Genomic DNA, 18,329 nt, shown 5'->3' on the forward strand with positions numbered 1-18,329 from the left:
TGTCAGCACAGAGTCTGATGTAGGGCTCAAACCCACAAGCTGTGAGATCATGACCTGAGCTGAAGTCAGATGCTTAACTGACTGAGCCATTCAGGCACCCCTAAATTAGCCTACTTTAGATAGGATTTTTTAAAAGCCAAGATCTTGTTTGTAATTTTTAAAATACAACTACATTAATATTTGTTATATAGAAGTCTAACATTTTTAAAGTTTAGACTTAAGATTTAAAACTAACTTTGTATTTAGGATGTTTTTACAGAGAATGGTTAACTGTTTAAGATATGCTCTGTGAAAGCTGGGTAGAATGCTATTCTCAGAAGTATATTAGGAACTTTGCATGAAGATTAACCAATTGCCAAAAGATAGTTGAAAACAGTTGTTGACATACTTGGCCTAATCTGTAAGGCTTCTTTTCTAGAATGGATATATCAAAAATACAATAAAACTCATCATTTCTACTAACACCTAGATTTGTAAAACATTAGTTAGGAAGTATTTGCCTAGCATTTAAAATTTCTATATAAATATATAACTTATTTTGAATATTGTTGCTGCATTTTTATGGGAAAGCTTTTTTCTTTTCATGTTTTTGTGTTTTTTAAATGTTTTTTACTTATGGAAAATTATTTTATATGCAATGAAATGTACAGAACCTAAGTGTACAATTCAATGAGTTTTTACGAATGCATACTCTTATGTAACGCCACTCAACAACATATAGAACATTTCCATCTCCCACAGAAAATTCCCTTGGATACCCACTCTCCAAAGCAACCACTGTCATGATTTCAATCAGCAAAAGTTAGTTTAAGTTGTTCTTGGCTGTATGTACTCTTTAATGTCTGGTCTGTTTCTTTCAACAAATTGTGAAAATTTCAGTAATTGTTCTTTTTTACTGTGGGGTAATTTCCCATCTTATGAATATTGCATTATTTGTGTGTGTGTGTGTGTGTGTGTGTGTGTGTACATGTAGCTTCTTCTAAACTAAGTATTTTGAATAAAATTGCCATACATATATTTTTTAAATCTTTTTTTGTGGAATTCCTGGGTCATAGTCTAGATATGTGTTTGTGTGTAAGTAACTGACAGTTTTCCATTCTGATACCTATGTCTTTTGGTTGGCGCATTTAATCCGTTTACATTCAGTGTTATTATAGAAAGATACGGGTTTAGAGTCATTGTGATGTCTGTATGTTTTATGCTTGTAGTGATGTCTCTGGTACTTTGTCTCACAGGGTCCCCCTTAGGATCTCTTGTAGGGCTGGTTTAGTGGTGACAAATTCCTTCAGTTTTTGTTTGTTTGGGAAGACCTTTATCTCTCCTTCTATTCTAAATGACAGACTTGCTGGATAAAGGATTCTCGGCTGCATATTTTTGCTGTCTAGCACCCTGAAAATCTCGTGCCAATTCTTTCTGGCCTGCCAAGTTTCAAAAGAGAGATCAGTCACGAGTCTTATAGGTCTCCCTTTATATGTGAGGGCACGTTTACCCCTTGCTGCTTTCAGAATTTTCTCTTTATCCTTGTATTTTGCCAGTTTCACTATGATATGTCGTGCAGAAGATCGATTCAGGTTACGTCTGAAGGGAGTTCTCTGTGCCTCTTGGATTTCAATGCCTTTTTCCTTCCCCAGTTCAGGGAAGTTCTCAGCTATTATTTCTTCAAGTACCCCTTCAGCACCTTTCCCTCTCTCTTCCTCCTCTGGAATACCAATTATGCGTATATTATTTCTTTTTAGTGTATCACTTAGTTCTCTAATTTTCCCCTCATACTCCTGGATTTTTTTATCTCTCTTTTTCTCAGCTTCCTCTTTTTCCATAACTTTATCTTCTAGTTCACCTATTCTCTCCTCTGCCTCTTCCATCCGAGCTGTGGTGGTTTGCATTTTGTTTTGCATTTCCTTTAAAGCGTTTTTCAGCTCCTCGTGACTGTTCCTTAGTCCCTTGATCTCTGTAGCAAGAGATTCTCTGCTGTCCTGTATACTGTTTTCCAGCCCAGCGATTAATTTTATGACTATTATTCTAAATTCACTTTCTGTTATATTATTTAAATCCTTTTTGATCAGCTCATTAGCTGTTGTTATTTCCTGGAGATTCTTCTGAGGGGAATTCTTCCGCTTGGTCATTTTGGATAGTCCCTGGTGTGGTGAGGACCTGCAGGGCACTTCCCCTGTGCTGTGGTGTATAACTGGAGTTGGTGGGCGGGGCCGCAGTCAGTCCTGATGTCTGCCCCCAGCCCACCGCTGGGGCCACAGTCAGACTGGTGTGTGCCTTCTCTTCCCCTCTCCTAGGGGTGGGATTCACTGTGGGGTGGCGCGGCCCGTCTGGGCTACTTGCACACTGCCAGGCTTGTGATGCTGGGGATCTGGCGTGTTAGCTGGGGTGGGAAGGCAAGGTGCACGGCGGGAGGGGGGGCAGGCTTAGCTCGCTTCTCCTTAGGTGATCCACTTCAGGAGGGGCCCTGTGGCAGCCGGAGGGAGTCAGATCCGCTGCCGGAGGTTTGGCTCCGCAGAAGCACAGAGTTGGGTGTTTGCGCGGAGCGAGCAATTTCCCTGGCCGGAACCGGTTCCCTTTGGGATTTTGGCTGGGGGATGGGCGGGGGAGATGGCGCTGGCGAGCGCCTTTGTTCCCCGCCAAACTGAGCTCTGTCGTCCGGGGGCTCCGCAGCTCACCCTCCCTTTGTCCTCCAGCCTTCCCGCTTTCCGAGCAGAGCTGTTAACTTATGACCTCCCAGACGCTAAGTCGCGCTTGCTGTCGGAACACAGTCCGTCAGGCCCCTCCGCTTTTGCAAGCCGGACTCGAGGGCTCTGCTTGGCTGGCGAGCCGCCCCTCCGCCCCGGCTCCCTCCCGCCAGTCCGTGGAGCGCGCACCGCCTCGCCGCCCTTCCTACCCTCTTCCGTGGGCCTCTTGTCTGCACTTGGGTCCGGTGACTCCGTTCTGCTAATCCTCTGGCGGTTTTCTGGGTTATTTAGGCAGGTGTAGGTGGAATCTCAGTAACTGACAGTTTTCTAAAATGGTTGTACTATTTTAAATACACCCCAACAGCAATATAGGAGAGTTATAATTATTTCTCAGTATCACCAGAATTTGGTGTTAATAGTCTTTTTAATTTAGACATCCCAGTTGGTGTCAACATTTTCTATCTTATTATAAGTTGTATTTTCATATCAGTGACGATTAATGATGTTAAACCCTCTATGAGTTTGATTTTTTTAGATTTAACACGTGAGTGACATTATGTAGTATTTACCTTTCTGTTTTTGGCTTATTTCGCTTGGCATGATGATTTTAAACATTTCTTCTTTTCATATATAAACATTTATAGTATAATCTCCTCTGGATAATAATATATCAAAATTGTTGGTTTTTTTCTTTCAGGTAAAATATTTTCTAATTTCCTTTGCAATTTCTTCTTTGAGCCATGGTTATATACAAATATGTTTCATTTCTGATTATTTGGAACTTTTCTAGATATTCTTATGTCATCAATTTTTAATTTATGCCATTGTCAGAGAATATATCTTTAAGACTTAATTGTTAAAAGCTGGCTGAGAAATTTTCAGTGGCTCAGCATATGATTTAACTTGTTGAATATTCTTCCATGCACACTTGAAAATAGTGTATATTCTTCAGTTATTGGCTATAATGTTCTATGTATTAGTTGAATGTGTTTGACACTAACGTTTTGCAAATCTAGATCCTTACAACTTTTCAGTTTAATTATTCTATCAATTATTGAGAAGGGAATGTTAACATATCCCACAATGATTGTACATTTGTCTGTTTCTTCTTTCTGTTCTGTCAGTATTTGATTCATGTACTTCAAAGTTTGTTTTTTTTCCTTAACAAATACATATTTATGATTGCTATAACTTCCTAACTGACCCTTAATCATTATCAACTGTCTCTTTTATCTTTGGGAATACTTCTTGTCCTAAAAGTTCTTTTGTTTGGGAGCACCTGTCGGTTAGGCATCCAACCAGGTCAGGTCATGATCTCGTGGTTTAATTTTTAGAGAGAGAGAGAGCATGAGCTAGGGAGAGGGCAGAGGGAGAGTAAGAGAGAATCTTAAGCAGGTGCCCTGTTCAGCATGGAGCCTGACACAGGGCTCAATTCCAGGCCCTGGGATCATGACGTGAGCCCAAATCAAGAGTCTGATGCTCAGTCTACTGAGCCATGAAGACGCCCCTAATCTGCACTTAAAGTCATTATTAATTTTATTGAATTTAGTTCTACTATTTGCTATTTGTTTTCTACTTGTCTTATCTCTTTTTTAGTTCCTCTCTTCTCTCTTTCTTGCCTTCCTTTGAGTTAATTGAATAGTTTTAGTTTTCTACTTTAATTAATCTGTTGGATTTTTAGCTATACTTATTTTTAGTGGTTGCTCAAGGAGATTACAATATGATTATTTAGTTTGTCATAGCTACTTAATATTGTACAACTTCACATAAAAATGTGAAGTTGCAGGGCACCTGGGTGGCTCAGTTGGTTAAGCAGCCAGCTTCAGCTCAGATCATGATCTCGCAGTCTGTGAGTTCTAGCCCTGCGTCAGGCTCTGTGCTGACAGCTCAGAGCCTAGAGCCTGCTTCCAATTCTCTCTGTCTCTGTCTCCCTCTCTCTCTGACACTCCCCTGCTTGCTTTCTGTCTCTCTCTCTCAAAAATAATAAGCATTAAAAAATATTAAGTTGCAAAAATACAATTCCATGCATTTTGCCATATTTTGTGCTATTCATGTCATGCACTTGATATCTGTATACTTTAAATAATTTACATATATGTACATTGTAAACCACAGTTTATTGTACTATGTTTCTTACAGGGCCAGTAGAGATTTAAATGAATTGAGAAAAGATCACATATCTTTTCTATATAATTACTGTTTCTGGTGTTCTTTATTTCAGTGTCATTTCATCCAGGTTCATACTTCTAGTGTCATTGCCCTTTAACTTTCTTAAGACTTTCTTCTGTGCAGGTATGCTTGCATCAAATTCTCTCAGATTTTATTTACTTTAAATAGATTTATTTTGCTTCCACTTTTGAAGGATATTTTTCCTCTGGATATAAAATTCTGGATGGATAGTTACCCCATCTCCCTGGCACCCTCCACACCCCAGTATTTTCACTTTAAAAATGTCATTCCTTTGTCTTCTAGTACTTATTGTTTCTGATGAGATGTCAGCTGCCATTTATATTCTTAGCTCTGGTGTGTGATACATGTTACTTTTTCTGGCACTTCTCAAGACATTTTTCTTTATCTTTTCTTTAAGGCAGTTTGTCAGTGATATGACTAATGTGCTTTTTGTTGCATTTGTTTTTTGCTAAGGGTTCATTTAATTTTTTGTATTGATAAATTAATATTTTCTGAAATTTGAGAAATTTCTGGTCATTATTTTTTCAAATATTTTTCTTCCTTCTTCTATCCTATTCTGAGACTCCATTTATAACCTCTTGATATCATCATCCTTTAAGTGACTGAGGCTTTATTAATTTTTTTCATTTTTTTCTATGTTCTTCAGATTGAGTTCTATTGATGTTTCACCAAGTTTATTGACAATATTCTGCTGTCTTTAAGCTGTTATAAGTCCAATGAATGTTTCATTTCAGATGTATTTTTAAGTTCTAGAATTTAGATTAATTCTGTTTCATTATCTCTGTTTCTCTGCTGAAATTCCCTATTTGGTTTCTAATTATGGTCATGTTTTCTGTTAAGTAAAATAAAATATTTACATAGTTTTAAATTTATTTTCTGATAATTCCTACACTTGAGGTATTCTGTGATTTTTTTTCTGTTGAACACTTTTTTCTCTTGACTATGAGTCACATTTTCCTGTCACTAGTAATTTTCCTGCCTGCCTTGTAATTTTTAAACTTATATTAGACTTTGCTGGAGATGTTTTGCATAAACTCTGGATTTTGTTATCTTGTTCTTAAGGGTGTTAGTCTTTATTCTAATACACTATTAAATTACTGAATGATGATTTTGTGAGTATGTGGTTTTGGTTTCTCTATTATTTACAGAGGAAATTCCTTGATCCTGGAACAGAGAATAAAGTAAATATATGATCCTTTTAGGATTTTAATATGAGGCCTATGCTATTTACTAAGCCCTTAATTTGGTGGGATTGAAACTCCAAATTCCAAGGGTGGCTGGGGGGCTCAGTCAGTTAAGCGTCTGACTTTAGCTCAGGTCCTGATCTCACAGCTCCTGAGTTGGAGCCCCGTGTCAGACTCTGTGCTGCCAGCTCGAAGCCTGGAGCCCACTTCAGATTCTGCAATTCCCAGTTTCTCTGCCCTTCCCCCACTCATGTTCTGTCTCTTCCTCCTTCAAAAATAAATAAACTTTAAAAAAAAATTAAAAAATATTGAAACTCCAAATTCTGTCTCTCCTGCACTGGGAAGCAATTAAAATTTCTACTCAGTTTTCCATCTGTTTCTTTCCACTGTGTTCCTCAGTCTGTCCTTATACATGTATGATTAAGAGAGTAGCCAAGGATTTCAGAGGAGTTTAGACCCAGAATTTAGGCCTACCCCCTTTTTGGCTCCCTCCTTTTCCAGCTACTTTGGCAGTCTCACATTCCATTCTCTGACACCCCAAACCACAAGCTGTTTGTTTGTTTGTTTGTTTGTTTGTTTGTTTCCTCCATCCAGGGCACATGGTTGTTATCTGCAGGAGATTTAATCTGATACAAACTGCTGTTGTATCATCAAAACAGATTCTCAAACTTACTATATTTGGGCGCTGAAATATTTTGATATACATTTTTGACTGCCTCTGCAAAATTACTTTTTGCATGATTTTGACAATTCTAGTCACACCGAACATTTTATTTACAATAGCCTTACTGAATATTTTGTGGTAAGCACATAGAAGAGAGGTTTGCATTGTAGTAATATACATGACTCTAAAAGGAACAGTAGATATTTTTGTTCTTACAAATATTTTGGCAATCAAGGACTTTTCTATTGGCGACTTTATTTCACAGAATCCCCAGTCTCACTCGATCTTTTGATCCTTTCTCCTCTATTGGTTGTTTCTCTTTCCATCTCCTTTTATTCTCTCCCCCCACCCTTACCCAGTGTGTGTGTGTGTGTGTGTGTGTGTGTGTGTGTGTGTGTGTATGCATGTCTCATGGAATCCCTGTAAACTCCAAATTCTTTTTTCTCTTTTGTAGAGCTTTCCCCAAACTTTAGATCAGGATTCCTTTTGTATATTTTAATCTATCAAGGTTTTCTGTGCAACTACACTCTTTAGAAAACAGGAATTGTTTCAAGCAGCATTTCATTACAATCAGCATTGGTGACACTTGTTCATCAATCAATACTGGTTACAGAATTGGTGACACTTTCTTCTTGAAATCTGTGCATGCATTCATCCATTTGTTTATTTATTTGTTAAACAAATACTTCCTTTCTAATGTTTTCTTTATTTTTGAGAGAGAGGGAAAGAGAGAGAGAGTGCATAAGCAGGGGAGGGGCTGAGAGAGGTGGGGACAGAGGATCTAAAGCTGACTCCACACTAACAGCTGCAAGCCCTATGTGGGGCTCAAACTCAGGAACCGTGAGATCATGACCTGAGCTAAAGTCAGATGCTCAACCGAGTAAGCCACACAGGTGCCCCTGTTAAACAAATATTTCTTAATATCAATATATGCCAGATATTATGGGCTTAGCTAAGTTTTTTTTTATGATTTTTTTCCAGTTCTATTTGACTGCCCGTTTACTACTAACTTTACAGAGACTCAGTTCATCATCTGCTGTTGTGAAACTATATATACAAATAGTCCCTTTAAATGTTTATTTACTCTTATGATTTCCAAGCTTATATATGCATAATTATCCCAAATTGGCCTTTCTTGACCTCTTAGGCTAACTAACCCAATCTTCTCCTCCCAAGATATCTCTATTTATTCATGTTAACAAGATATGAAACTAACATGTAATTTACTCGAATCCCTCAAACAAATCCCCCCAAACCAGTATGTCTCATTTCTTCATTAGTGTCAATGATTCAATTTAGTCTCCAGGTGTTATAGAGTTGTTCTTAATAGACAACTAACTGCTATGTAATTACTCCCTAAGAACTGCTTCAGATAAATAATTTCAAATCAAATTTGTCGTTTTTGATGGATATTCTCATGAGATAGCTTGCTATCTAGAGCTGTCAAACTAGTGACTTTATAAAACAAATCAACTTATTTTCCCTCCAAGCAGAACATGTATAACCCATTTTCTTTACAGTATTCTCCAAAAACAAAGCAAAACAAAAGTTTTACTGAGATATTTTTATAAGTAAGCTGTGCATTCAGTAATACTTGATTTAAAAACTATTATTATAATATCTGTGGTCCATAGAGTTTTGGGTCCCCCAGTTGTCTATCTCTACGTGCAGTAGGACAGACACTTTAAACATTTTTAGGAAATTTTTTCCTGTTTACAGATACTTCTTCAGTTCTTTTTCATGTGAATGGAATATGTTAAGATGATTTAATTTGGCACACTAATAACAGTGTGTCAGTCCATATTCCCAGCTTTGTAACACCACCTGAAATCATGTTTATTTTGATAAATTCTGGCCCAGCTACTCCAAAATATATTTCTGGAGTAAGCCAGACTGCTAGAGAGAAGAGTGCCTGAACTGAATAATTAGAACCTCTGAAGAAATAGTTGTACAAAACCATGTTTGATAGTTACTCTGCTCAGTCACATTGAGAGACATTGTAACAAAGAGCCAAGTTAAAGATACTTGGCATTTACTATGTAAGGATGTTGTTGAGGATATTGTTCATTAAATTACATTGTAACCTGTTTATCTGATTTTTTTTTTTGAGAGAGAGAGAAATATATCTCTCATCTCAGTAACAGGTTATTGCATTTTCTTATTCATTTAATTTTTCTTTATTTATAATCACAGAGATTTACAATCTTGAGTTTTTCCTTTGTGTTACTTTCTGTAACACAGGGCCAAATCATAGCCTCCCTCTAGGAAGTGTACAGTGTACTTTTTATCTGTTGACCCGATTCCTGGGTTCATTCTATGTTGTACTCTTCTCTGCCCAAAAAATAATCACATTCTACTGATATTCTTTTGCCTTTTTTAAAAGCTCTGTTTCTAATTATTCTTTGTTATTATTGTAATCTGCATTGTACTGTATATATACAACATCTAACCACTTTCTATCAAATTAAACTTTTCCTATTAACTAGCTATGGGGAGGCTCAGGCTTTTCTTAAGTTTAGACTTTACAAATTTGTTCTGTTGATTGCTCTCTAGTGCCTCCAGTAGTTACCTAAACTCACCTCTCAAACTTTCAGTGCCTTTCAGTAACATAACACAACACTTTATGGCCCCCTCTTTTTTCTTATTACTTCCTTAAACTTTCTTTATTCCAGTCTAGTATACTTTCTAGACTTTGACAATTTGTAGCTACTTATATCTTTCCCATACTCATTGTGTTTAAACATCTTTTCCAGCACGTATTTCCCGATTCTCAATTGTTCCTCCAAATTATAGCCACTAGATATTCTTCCGTTGAAACTTCCCTTTGGGCATCACCTATTTGTGGTGGTTTCTGTTAGCTAAATTACTTTTCATATGTGTATGAAAAACAACTTATACCCTAAGACTAATAACTTGCTCACACCATTCAGTGTGAATATTCAGTAATTGCTATTGATTAAATTCAAATTAGTGCAAAATTTGTACCTGGTAGGCTGAAATATTTTTTACACTGAACTTTGTAGGAATTTCTATTTTTATATTGATTCATACTGTGTTAGTGTTGGTAAACTGTACTTTTATTTGTATAGGATCACATATTAGTACTTTGTGTTTCTAAAAAGACTGTAGATTATTTAAAATTAGTAGAGACAAAAATATTCTTAATAACCTAGGAAACATTGTGTTCATACTTTTTAAAATTTTATAAATATAATTTATAAATATAAATTTTCAGGCATCTGTTTTGCTGAAAAGAAAGTACCTCTGCAGTGGAAGATAAAAATATAGTCATAAATAAAGAATTAAGGAAACTTGGTCTTTCATGTTAGTATACTTAATCAGGTCAGTGAGAAGTCAATACAGACTACCATAAGAATCTTATCATGGGAGGTTGGCAACTGCTCATAATTGATGTTCAGAAGTTTAGAGAATAATTACACTTTATACACATTTTCATCTTCTAAGTGGAACCCTACTAAATAGTCAGTAACAACTGACATGCATTCAACCTACAACAAATGTCACTTATATAGTTCTATAGCTTTCATTTCAGTCATGATGAAAGTACTTCACAGATAAGAATAATTTATGAATAAAAATGTAATTTACGGAATACCTTGCCAGTGAATGTTGATCGCTTCATCACAGTTCAGTCATGTTTAGAAAATCTAAGCAAGCTGTGTGATTACTCCAGGAAGCATGGAATGATGTGTTCAAATTAGTACCATCTGTGGATAGAAAAAAATTGAGGTTTTTAGTCATTCTTAAAGAATGGAAATCCGATTCTCCATGCTAAAATGAGTGTAATCCTTTTTGTATCTGTAATTCAATAGGGCAGTTGCTTTGAAATAGTCTAGTTCAACACGCAGTTCATCAAAAGAGAAGATACCGCATATAAATGCTGGTCATTTATGAGTGCCACTGAGGTAGCCTTTAAAAAAAACTGTCTATGAGTTATACTATGTATTTGGATTCAACTTAGATTTATTTCTGGTTTATCTTTCTAAATAAATTTGTTTGGGATATGTGCGTAAAATTTTGCACCACGTGAAAACCAAAGGACTGTTTGAATGAAACATAATTTATGCATACAGTCAACACTTATTGAGTGCCCAGTATGTGCCAGACACTGTGTATCTGTGGAAGGTCCATCACTGTGTCTGTCAAATGGAGGGCAACTCAATTGTTGTTCCTCTTCCTTTAGTCAGGTTACAAAAAATTCTTCTTTTTTCCTTATCAAGTTAAATTACTATCCTTTTAGACCTTTTTTCCCCCCTCTGTGTTATTTATTTGGAAAACACAAGGTCTGTGAACCAGAATTAATCTGCTGAAAATTTTTACTATGTAACATGTTTTGCCATTGGAGTTTTCATTCCTAAGATCTGAATATTGGAGGGGGGAAAAATTGGTCATAGAACCATGGGCATTCAGTCATCCCTTTTGTTGAATTAGGAAAAGGGTAGACTCTTGCCTTCTCCAGTTCACTGGATAACTAATGCATCCCTTTTTCTTTCCACTTTAATTGCTTAGTGAACCCTAGGTAAGGGAAATTGAACATGGAAGGGGTGGTTGATCATGGACTCAAAAGAGAGGGAAATGTGTAGATCATACTCCCTGTTTCCCAGGAAAGAAGAGAGTCTATGGTTTTAATGCAGATGAAAAGTCAATATTAAACTTCTCAAATATCCCCACTGCTCTTAGGGATAAAACTAAAAATCTTGAATCCAGTTCAGAAGGCTCAACATTATCTGATTCCGGCTTTTATCTCCAGCTTCCTACCTTTATCCATGTCCTTGTGGACTCAGATATGTTTCTTAAGGGTTCCTAAAAACTACTCTTTTCCCTCAGAATCTTAACACATCCTGATGTTTTCACCTAGGAAGCTACATCTTCTCTGTTAGTTATCTGATTAAATTAAAGCCTTTCCTGACCATTTATCTAAATCAAATCTCCTGTTACTCTCTCTTACTCATTTGCTCATACATTAAAAAAATATTTATTGAATGCCTGTTTTGTTGCAAGCATTACTCTAGACCTTCAGAGACACAGTCTAGTATGTAGATTGATATTTGCATGTGTATATAATAAATAATAAGCATACACGTTTTGGAGTAATTAATCTTTTTTATTGATATGAATGTAGAATCAAAACCTTTCTAGATCTTTGGTGTACATGTTGGAACCTAAGTGGCAATGAAAAGAGGATTAGAGGGCACCTGGGTGGCTCAGTTGGTTGAGCATATGGTTCTTGATTTTGGCTTAGATCATGATCCCAGAGTTGTGGGATCCAGTCTCACATCAGGCTATGCACTGAATGTGAAGCCTGCTTAAGATTCATTTTCTCTCTCTCTGTCTCTCTCATTCTCTGTGTGTGTGTGTGTGTGTGTGTGTGTGTGTGTGTGTGTTCCTCGTCTCTAAAATAAAATTTTAAAAAAATTAAAAAAAGAAAAAAGGATTAGGCCTATCGAAGGTGGGTTTTCAGAGTAGAATTAATATTTATAGGAGGGTGACTATCAGTTCAAAACAATGAGGTACAGGGGCACCTGGGTGGCTCAGTAGGTTAAACGTCTGACTCTTGATTTCAGCTCAGGTCATGATCTCATAGTTCATGAGATCAAGCCCCACATTGGGCTCTGCACTGGCAGCACAGAGCCTGCTTAGGATTCTCTCTCTCCCTCTCTTTCTGCCCCCTCTTCTCCTCAAATAAATAAATAAAAACATTTTAAAAACCCAATGAAGGACAAACTAATAGAGGTATCTGGAAATAAAGTTTAAAAGAAGCCCCTCAAGATTTTGAGTTTCCTTTTGCTCTACATATTTAAGCAGAGGCCAGAAAAGTAGAAATTGGTCATTTTATAGGAGGAAATTGTATTAGTTTTCTATTGTCATGTCACAAGTTATCACAAATTTAGTGGTTTAAAACAACACTGATTGCTTATTACACAGTTCTGTTGGTCAGAAGTTTGGCTATGTTATGCCTGGATTCCTTACCCAGAGATTCACAAGCTGAAATCAAGGTGTCATTCAGCTGTATTCTCATGTGGAGCTCAATCCTCTTCTAAGCTCACAAGTTTGTGGCAGAATTTGGTTTCTTACAGTTGTAGATCTCAGATTCCCATTTCTTGGCTGGCTCATAGCCAAGAGGTTGCTCTTAATTTCTAGAGATAGTCCTAGATTCTTTACCATATGGCCCTCTTCTTCAAAACCAGCAATGGATAAATTTTTGTACATTGAATATATCTCTTGTCTAGAATATGTTACTTCCTCTGTAATGAGCCAAAGAAAACTCTCTGCTTTTAAAGGACTCATGCTATAAAATCAGGTCTACTGGATAATCTCTGCCTCTTTTGTTTATTTTTTATTTTTTAAAAGTTTTCATTTAAATTTCAGTTAACAGTGTAATACTGGCTTCAGGTGTACACTATAATAATTCAACATTTCCATACAACACCCAGGGCTTATCACAAGTATATTCCTTAACTGATTTGGTTTCTTAATTACAGCTGAAAAAACTTTTCCATATCAGCACCTATAGCAGTGCTTGGTTGAAAAACTGAACGGAGGGGAGTATACAGGGGCCAGGAATCTTGGGGGACATTGCCTACCTAAAGGTCAGACATAAAAAGACAAATTGACCAGGATCATCTCTAAACTTCCTTCAAATTCTAACCCTGTCATCTTTTGATTCATTTGCCTGTTCCATGAATTCAACCACCAAAATAGATCTAAAAATGTATTTATTTCTTATTGCTACTGTCTTCTTTGTCCTGAACACATCCAGTGGTCTATAAATTTGTCCCTTCTCCTGTTGTGTAATTACCAGACAAGACTTGATAAAATGTATTTCTGAACATCTCACTCTGACACCTTGATAACTTTCCATTGCCTGACAAACTGTAAGTCCTTCTAACACAGTATGTTCCCCAGTTATTGTACAGCCTTTCTGTTTGTAATTGCCAATATGAATTATAAACTATAGTTGAACTTGACTTAGATCACAGTACCCCCTCTTCTAAGTCTCTACCTTTATAATCAGTGAAATTCTATCTCACATGCCACCTTTTCACTTAAAACTTTCCTGAACCCTCAAATCACCCATATTTCTAAATTTGTTTTCTCTTCAGGTGATCTGAGTTCAAATTTAGTGGCTACGAGATTTAAGTAAATTATGGAAGTTCTACCTTTTATAGAAATTCAATTTGAAATTTTTTTAATGTTTATTTTTGAGAGAGAGAGGGAGAAAGAGAGAGCAAACAGGGAAGGGGCAGAGAGAGAGGGAGACACAGAATCAGAAGCAGGCTCCAGGCTCTGAGCTGTCAGCACAGAACCCGACGGAGGGCTCAAACCCACAAACCATGAGATCATGACCTGAGCCAAAGTCAGATGCTTAACCAACTGAGTTACCCAGGTGCCCCTGGAAATTCTATTTTTTAATCAGATCTAAAACTGATTCCTCTATAAGGTATATTTTCCTTAAAAATAACTTTTTCTCTAGTTGCTTTTCTGCATAACTAAAAATAGAAGAGGGGTGTGTTGTAGGTAGCATATCAAGTATTCTGTTTTTAATGCTACTTTGAAGGTTAATGTTTAATTAAATACAGTAAGGTTCAATGATAACTATTAGTATTGGAAAATAGAGTAATTTAATCATATGGCTTTAAGTTATCTACTTCTTGTTTTCCATTGCATTAGACTTTGTCTTCTCTTCCAGATTTAGGCAAATATATAAGCAATAGATCTATAGATAATTCAATAAAAATTTAAGATGAAATTAAAATTTTTAACTGGAGTCTAGGCCTTTCTACAGAACTCCAGTGTATCCATCTACTATTTGACATCTCTTTCTGGGTATCTGATAGGCATTTCAAAGTTAACATGCTCAAAATAAATTCTTAATCTCTCTCCCCAAAGCTTACTCTTTCCAGCTTGGTTAATAATGACTTCATTTTTCTGTTTGCTCAATCCAGAGACCATAGGGCATTCCTCTACTCTCTCTTTCCCTTCCACCTCACAAGTCATGCATCAGCAAATCCTGTCAGCTCCCTTTCAAATGATGTTCAGCATCTGAAAGCTTCTGTTCATTTCTGCTGCTGCAATCTGGGTCAGGCCATCATGATCTGTTGTGTTGACATTGCAACAGCCTACTAATTGCTCTCCCTGTTTTCACCCTTATCTCCCTTCAGTCTATGCTCTGCACAGTGACTGGTGCAATTCCATGAAAACATGTTAGAGCCTGTCATTCCTCTGCTCAAATGAAAGTCATTAACAATGTCCTACAATGTGATACACAATCTAGCTTTCATTATTTCCTCTTAGACCGCAACTCCTTCTAGCCACACTGGCCTCCTTGTTATTCTCCAAATATACCAAGCATAGCTCCAACTTAGTGCCTATAATCATGCATTTTCCCCTGCAGGGAATGTCCTTTTTTCAAATATTCCCATGGTTTTCCCCCAGCCTTCATCAGGAACTTCATGCCTTCTAATCTAAAGAGCTTAGATTAGAACTTCACGTCTTCTCTGACTACTCAATTAAAAATTTCAATGTCCCTAGATCATCTCTCTCTCTTTCTTATTTCTTCCTTATTTCTCCCCATAACAGCAATCATCTAAAATATTATATACAATATTTACTTATACTTTTATTGTGTAAATGCTGTTAAACACTTGACACAAATTAGGTGCTCATTAGATATTTATTGAATCCTGAATTAATATGATATGTTTAGGGGTCACCTGGGTGGCTCAGTCAGTTAAGCATCTGACTTTGGCTCACGTCATGATCTTGCAGTTCCTGAGTTCTGGCTGCATATCAGTCTCTGCACTGACAAAACGGAGCCTGGTTGGGATTCTCTCTCGCCCTCTCCCTTTCCGTCCCTCCCCCATTTGTGCACTCTCCCCGCTCTCTTTCAAAATAAGTAAATAAACTTAAAAAAAACATATGATGTTTAGGAATGAATGGGTTTTCTAACTCATCATTTTCTTATTTTTAAATGTGACTATTGTTATACAGCTTTTGTGAATTATATAGTTTTCACACAAGTCACTTGGTATCATTCTATCTCAGCCTTCTAAGCAAAAACCCTTGTACACACACACAGGGAAAGGCATGGTTGAAGAAAGTGCTTATACCACTTAGTGCATTGTTCTTTCGTATTCCTAACCATAACATGCTTGTATTATTACTAATTCAATAAATGGCTATTTCTTGAAAATAAGCCTTATGTATATTGAATCCTTAACACCAGGCTCAGAGCCTGACACATGATATGTATATAGCAAACCAGTGGTTAATATGAAATCTATTAAGTGACTCCAAGTAGGACTATGTGATTGTGGGTAATAGACAGATACCTTAGTCTGTGTATTTTTTAAATTTTTTTAACGTTTATTTTTGAGAGAGAGAGAAAGAGAGAGAGAGAGACAGAACACGAGCAGGGGAGGGTCAGACAGAGAGGGAGACACAGAATCCAAAGCAGGCTCCAAGCTCTGAGCTGCCAGCACAGAGCCCTACATGGGGCTCGAACTCACGAACTGTGAAATCATGGCCTGAACAGAAGTCCGATGCTCAACCGACTAAGCCACCCAGGTGCCCCTTAGTCTGTGTATTAATATTAGTCTGCCGGATGATATTCTAGAAAAGATTTTGTCAGTTTTAGATCTATGCAAGATAAAATAAAAATCAGCTAATTAAATAAATCAATTAAGTTAATAATATTGTTTATTTAGAATTATTTTATATTCAGCATTTACTATGTATAAGATGTAATTGTGTCTATATAGACATTTAAATATGAGTATGTTTTTCTTGGGAACTGAATATTAAAACTCAGACCATACCCAGGGAAGTATATAAGTTTAAATGAGCATACAATTTTCTTTTGTACCAGTACTTATATATGAAGCCAAAGTAAGTTTATATAAGATTCTTATGAGTGAATTTGGGAGCAAAATTGGGAATTAATAAAATCACAGTTGTTTTGCCCTCTACCGTTTGAACCAGCAGTCTCTGAAGCATCACCTTAAGGTTCTGCTCATTAAATGTGGTGATACTAATCTAAGGGCAGTTGTAATAAGAGTTGCCACTAGGTGCATAATAGGGACATATTTTTTAATCCATTTCTTCCTTCCATTTACAAAATTTTTGGTAATTCTAATTGTTTTCAATTTTTCTCCCTTAATTTTTAGTCCCCAGTGTACCCACAAATATTGCTTTTTCTAATGTTCAGTCAACTAGTGCAACATTAACATGGATGAGACCTGACTCTGTTCTTGGCTACTTCCAAAATTACAAGATCACCACTCAGTTGCGGGCTCAGAAATGCATAGAATGGGATTCTGAAGAATGTGTTGAGTATCAAAAAACACAATACCTTTATGAAGCTAACCTAACTGAAGAGACAGTGTATGGATTAAAGAAATTTAGATGGTACAGATTCCAAGTGGCTGCCAGCACCAATGCTGGTTATGGCAATGCTTCAAATTGGATATCTACACAAACCCTGCCTGGCCGTAAGTATTATCTTGTATGTGTATTTATACTTCTGCATTCAAGAAAAAGCTCTTTGAATGATTTTCCACAAAAATCACTCAAAGTATATGTAATACTTGCTCTTGCAACTTTAATTTTATTTTTAAAACTAGTTAGCCTACTTGCTTAGACAGCATTAATCATAATTAGCTAAATAAATTTCTGGTACTTATCCTGAACACTATCTACATGGAATTTTAATGGCTTCTATGCAAAAGAAGTAAGTATTACACACTTATAAGTAAATACATATACACACACATTGATATCTGTTAATGATTTCTACTTAATACAGTTGTGTATAAAATCACTGAACATGAAAATAACTGAATTAGTGTATACACTAATGCACATAGTACCATTTGTTTTTAATTTAATTGAATCCCAATGGGAAATTCAATTTCAAACATTATTTGTTAGGGCTTTTCTCAGGCTTTCAGAGTTGTACCAAGGTCCTAGAGTCTTCTCTTGCAATAAAGCATTATGTGCCTCTCTTGTAGTATCATTAAGCTATACTGATTGCCACTGAGCACCCTTAGTCCATGCCTACCTTTTCCCTTCATGTATAGATGCTTTGCTGCTTTTAAGCCAGACTTTACAACCTTTTCAGTGACTTTAGGCGCGCGTGCACGTGCACACACACACACACACACACACACACACACATACACTCTTGCAATAGCTGAGACAGATCTCTCAGCAAGCAGCTTTTCAGCTTGTGCTTTTTACCTAATACAATTCTGAGGAAGGAAATACCAAGAGTGCAACTCCTAGCTTGAGATATGGGGAAGGAAAAAATACAGAGAAAAAACACATAATAATTTTTCAAAATTATTCTGCCATCTACCTATCTTTCAGGACTTTTGTATTCAAGAAAAATCTCTTTACATGCTTTTCCATAGAAATCACGCAAAGTATAGGTAAAGATGCTCTTGCTACTTTAGTTTTATATTTTAAAACTAACTGATTACTCTACTTGGTTAGATACTATAATTACCCATTAGTAAGTAAATAAATGTCTATTATTTATCCTGAACACTATCTACATAGAATTGTAATGTCTTCCATAAAAAAACAAATAAA

The 18,329-nt window shown here is 36.4% G+C and overlaps 1 protein-coding gene across 1 annotated transcript in view; it reads left to right on the forward strand.

Annotated features, from left to right (window-relative positions):
* The window catches only part of PTPRQ (protein tyrosine phosphatase receptor type Q), a 229,341-nt gene that overhangs the window by 116,135 nt on the left and 94,877 nt on the right, over positions 1 to 18,329 (forward strand). The window contains exon 27 of the mRNA XM_032593794.1: positions 16,904 to 17,227. Coding sequence (XP_032449685.1) covers positions 16,904 to 17,227 — 324 coding nt within the window. The remainder of the gene's footprint in view (positions 1 to 16,903; positions 17,228 to 18,329) is intronic.

Source organism: Lynx canadensis, chromosome B4 (genome assembly GCF_007474595.2).
Source record: "Lynx canadensis isolate LIC74 chromosome B4, mLynCan4.pri.v2, whole genome shotgun sequence".
Taxonomy (NCBI): domain Eukaryota; kingdom Metazoa; phylum Chordata; class Mammalia; order Carnivora; family Felidae; genus Lynx; species Lynx canadensis.